Source organism: Morone saxatilis, unplaced genomic scaffold (assembly GCF_004916995.1).
Source record: "Morone saxatilis isolate NCDOM2014 unplaced genomic scaffold, NCSU_SB_2.0 Contig14, whole genome shotgun sequence".
NCBI lineage: Eukaryota > Metazoa > Chordata > Actinopteri > Moronidae > Morone > Morone saxatilis.
The window spans coordinates 3,506,101-3,511,199 of record NW_023339696.1 but is presented as its reverse complement, the minus strand read 5'-3'; the positions used below and the strand labels follow the sequence as shown (position 1 = coordinate 3,511,199).

Below are 5,099 nucleotides of genomic sequence, written 5' to 3'. Positions count from 1 at the left end.
TTTCCTCTGTCCTGCGATCAGAACATGCAAAGAAGAGATATCAGTCAAATCAATAACCTTTAAAATGACGATCGGTGTTAAAGAACTGGGCTGAAGGTGGGACAGAGGAAAGATGATCGGAGCTGATGGGAAATATGACTGTAAAGAACAAACAGGAGAGAGGAAAGATGAAGCTACAGTGTTGGGTGTAGACGTTGTTACAGTGGAGGTCAGTGAGTCAGTCAATCAGCCACACACTGACAGATTTAAATGTCAGGGCTGAACAGCTGGCACTCAGCACAGCATTAGGCTCACTGTAGCAACAAGATGTTCGCAGCAGATTTACAGTCTGAGTTAATAAATCATTTCTCTCAAACAGAGGCAGTGTTGGTTTGAATAATGTAAAGCTTTTCACACTTCCTGGCTACTGGCAAAGCAAACTAAAATTTAAAAAAATAAAAAAATAAAAAACCCACAGCACTGATGGAAGCTATGCTCCTTTTTGGTAAATCTGGGCTCACCGTGTGCCAGGGCGATAGGATCTTCAGGGCATGTGGCATATGACTTGATTAGAACTCTCTGGTCAATGAACACACTGCTTTGGTTCTGAGCTTTTTTCACATTTTTGATCTTATTTTAACAGAAAAGAAGGGGTAACCCTGCTGGGGGCGGGGTTTAGTCAGCCATGTGCTGAGCTCCAAGAGTGAAACCAAATGTGTAAGCCCAGAGCAAAGTATAATGAAAATTTCCATTTAAAGGGTAATTCCAGTTTATTAGAATTTGGCTTTTATTTAATGTGGGTTAGGCCTAACTTATTGGAAGAGAAAATGAAGGTGAATGTTCTCCTAATGTCCTTGCTCAGTTTCCCCATGCAATGAGGAATTATTACTTTAATCTTACCTCCAAATAAAGTGGCTTCAGCATCTGGGAAAATTGTTTGCATGTTCAAACCAGGTTTTTCTTCTTTTCAGTAATATTCTTTTACAGTCCTTACACTGAATAACAGTCCAGGTTATATGGTAACGTTATCTCTAAACACATACACCAGATCTCAGCATTTACTTTGGTTAGTAAAATATAAATAATTACGGTTAAAGTCTTGGAAATGACAAACGGAATTATCCTTCATCTTTTTAACCTTGTGTTTGGTTGACATTACTTTGTACCAACCTATTTGTCTCTTTATAGATGTATTTTTCTGACATTATTAAAACCCAATGTTGGAGTGGTAACTCTTCACTTTGGACTTACACATTTGATCAGGGTCACAAAATGGCCATAAATTATTGTTGATAGCACAAATGTGTCATGTTTTATAAGTTATAGGAGCTGTACATGAACAAACATTGTTGTTTTGTTTGCCAAAAAGTAATCCACATAAATAAATAAACAGTATGTTATCCAACAGAGTGATGTTCCTTATGTTTGTCATCAGTTAGCCCAGAGAGGTTGAACTCCCTGTTAGAGCTCTTATGAACAAACTGTTATAAAACTCTAGTGACAGAAATCCTATATTTGGGTTTTAGAAGTAAAAGTCTAATGTCAGCACTGATCTCACATAAAAGCACATGAAGATTCGTTGCAGCCTATTTAACCACAGCTAGAAGGGAAGCAAAGTGACATTTACTGAAACATGCCATCAGTTCAGAATCAGATTATATAAGTTACTCAATCAGGAAATGAATTGTGAAGCAATACAGCGATACATAAGGATCAGAATAGGGTAACATTTAAAATATATAAAATAAAATATATAAATATAAATTTCCTGTACATACACAGGATATAATTCTGCAGTGGATTTTTCAATATTTGAATCTGGATGAATGCAAACAGCAGCAACAAGATAGGGATGATAATGAGGTTTCATCTTCACGTAAAAAGGTTCAGCATTTGTGAAACAGTGACTGTCCACTTTGACTGTGTTAGAACAATGTTAAGAAAGTTTGTTGAGTTGCTGTTAAAAAGGACTCTGGGTTCTACAGGACCCCGAACACAACACCATGCTGTTGAACACCAACCATTTCCCTGTGTAGTAGTCTAGTAGTCACACTGCCAGCAGCAGTATGAGCAGAAGAATATTTAGAGAAATAATAAGCTTGCCCTGCAGCAGCAGTGGTGGAGTTCTAGAGGTGGCATTAGGAGAAGCAGTGTTTGTACTGTAGGTTGCTTTCTGGGAGGACTGTTGCAGGGAGCAGGTCTGGAAGCAGCAGGCCGGCTCACAGCTCCTCTTTTATTCTCTGCCTCTCTCTTTGCTCTGACAGATCCGTGCTGATATCAGATTGATGGGCCGGTTTGATTGAAGTCTCTTTGTCGTGCTAATGTCACGGCGAGTGATGGATGAGGCGCGTGCGTCGATATAAACGCGCGCGCGCAAACTCCACTTCTAAACCAAAAGGTTCCCCCCCATTCCCCTCCCCTCCCCTACACACACACACACACTGGTTCCCCCGCTCCCGAGACCGACCGACAAACTTCTGGCCTCCGGTCACCATAGGCGACGTGACGACGACTCACGTGACCCGCGACAGAGGTAAGAAAAGAAATGACACGGAAAAGAGAATGGGAGAGAGAGAGAGAGGGGGAGAGAAAGAGAGTCACGGAAAAAGAGGGGAAAGCAGGGAGTTTGAGAGAAAGGCCGAGCGGAGGACGGAGAGTAACCTGTGTGGGGGTGGAGAGGTGTGTTCTCGCGGTGTTTCCCGCTGTCACTGAGGCGCGTTTGGTGAGCTCAGGTTGAGTTGAGCTATTGACAGGCCTTCCGTTTACGCAAACACACACACACACACACACCGCAGCAGAGCATTATTCATGTGTGTTTCGGGTTTGGGGACGTGCAGACTTTACTTTTCCCCTGCACATTGGAACTTTCTGACGTTTTTATTTTTATTTTCTATTCAGATTTGACTGAATTTTAATTTAATTTTAGTTGATGATTTTTGTCCAAAGATAGCCTGCTTCTTTTTCCTTTGGAGGTTTTTATTTTTCTTTCGGTTTATGCTCGCTCAGAGGGATTCCACATCATCCTATTGACTCTTGGGAAAAAAAACCTTTTTAATGGAACATTTCGATTTTTGTTGATGTTTTCTTCCACCTAAGTTCTGCTACCGTCACCTTTGGGCTCCCGTTTCCTGCTGAGCATTTTTAACTGAACTCATTCCCACCGTGCCTCCGGTCTGCATGGACAACATGAACTCCTTTGTGGAATACTCCATTTGTAACCGACCGGGGACCGGCGCTTATCCTGCGCCTAAATCTGGATACCACCACCACCATCACCATCTGCATCACCACCACCATCCTCTGGATCAGCACCAGGGCTTCCCGGTGACCTCCGGCGCCTTCCACACGGGACCAACCGGCCCTCCAGCTCCCGTTAACGGGACGAGAAGTGACAGCAGCGCCGCGGGGGCGAGTTACACCGGGGATGGGCGACTGTACGGGGGCACTGGAGGTGAGGGAGCGCACGGGACCACAGGGGCGACCCAGCATCATCAGCAGCATCCTCATCACCATCATGAACAACAACAGCATCAGCAGACGCACAGCGGCTACCATCATCATCCTCACCTTCACCAAACCCAAAGCGTACAAAGCGGAACATTGTCTCCTTATAATACCGGGAATAGCGGCAACACCGGGGCCTACGCGGGCCAGGCGTGCGCCAGAAACTCAGAGTACGCTTCCGCGACGGGCCCTCCCAACCCCGTTCACTCGCAGTATTTCATGGAGGAGCCTGTGGCCTCCACCTACTACCATCAATCAACCTTCCCCAGCTCGGCCCCCAGCGTAGGCCCCAGCTACGGGGCCCTGGCCGGGGCCTACTGCGGGCCTCAGGGCGCACTGGCCGGCTCACAGTACCCACAGCAGCTTGGTGGGGGTCTGGACGCAGCGGGCTACCTGGGGCTTCCTCACGGCGGAGGTTACGGGGAGCTACCCGTCTCACAGGACCGAGAGAGGGGGGACGAGGAGGGCCAGCAGGCCGGGCAGGGGCAGACCTTCGACTGGATGAAGGTGAAGAGGAACCCGCCTAAAACAGGTGAGCGGGGGTGGGTGATCTTTCTGGCGATAACTGGTTAAAGATGAAGCCTTTAGAAGAGGCTGGGCCTGCAGTCAGCAACTGCTGAGATTCAGTAGTGATTTGTGAGGTTTCCACTGAAGATGAGGAGCAGTGGCCTCTTCCGCATTTATCATAGTGGCTGTCAACGGAAATGTTACAGCAAAGGGCCGAAAATAAGTAGCTTATTTTAAGAATGGATTATAAATAGCTGAGATGTTGGAAAAAAAATAAAACAAAATAGCTAATAGTCAGCAACATAATGAGAAAAATAAAGCCAGGCTATAAAACAGTTGTAAGTTGTCAGTTGTCTGAAAGGCTTTGTTAAAGAGACTTTCTGTAACAGTATGAGCTCAAGAGGCCCAATAACTCTTGATAAATAACGAAATTAATATTAGCCTAAAATGTTTCTTTTTTCCCTGCAGGCCTCGGGTTTCATTTTCTCTCTGTACACAGATGTCAGCCTTTTCTAATGTAAATGTTCTTACTGTTCTGTCCTCTTTTCACTTGTCTTAATCACTCAAGTCTGAACTCGTTTCACTGTAAACCGACGCAGAATTAAGAAATAAGAAAAAACAAAAAACATTTGAGGTGTGCCATAAATGTATTTTTAGGTCACATTTATAAAAAAGAAAAGTATAATAATGACACATGCATTCATCTCACACGTCTTTCGACAACAATAACACATTTGTTGTCTTGGCGGAAACCTTTCTTTAACAAGAACTGCGACTGCACCAAAACCTGAAGCATTTTATTTTTATTATAATGAAAAACTCATAATTCCGCTTTACAATAAAGAAAGAAAAAACATGAATCTCTTTCAGGAATTTTGTTTTGCTTTTCATTGTGACAAAGTGACAAACAAATACATTTTAAATTAAAATATGGAGGTTTATTTGGTTATTGCTGTAACGAATATAGAACAACGAATAGAAACATTTAATTTCCTCGTTACGTCATAAACTTGAATACTGCTATCTTGTCGTTTTAAAGTAAAATAATAATAATAATAATAATAATAATAATAATAATAATAATAATAATAAACAGCCTTCATGTGTTT

The 5,099-nt window shown here is 43.1% G+C and overlaps 1 protein-coding gene across 1 annotated transcript; it reads left to right on the top strand.

Moving 5' to 3' along the window:
* The first annotated feature begins 2,411 nt into the window (after positions 1-2,411).
* LOC118322624 (homeobox protein Hox-B1a-like) lies at positions 2,412-4,259 on the top strand. Its single transcript, XM_035654349.1, has one exon. The coding sequence runs from the start codon at positions 3,157-3,159 to the stop codon at positions 4,054-4,056; it is 900 nt and encodes a 299-aa protein (XP_035510242.1). The 5' UTR covers positions 2,412-3,156; the 3' UTR covers positions 4,057-4,259.
* The last annotated feature ends 840 nt before the right edge of the window (positions 4,260-5,099 follow it).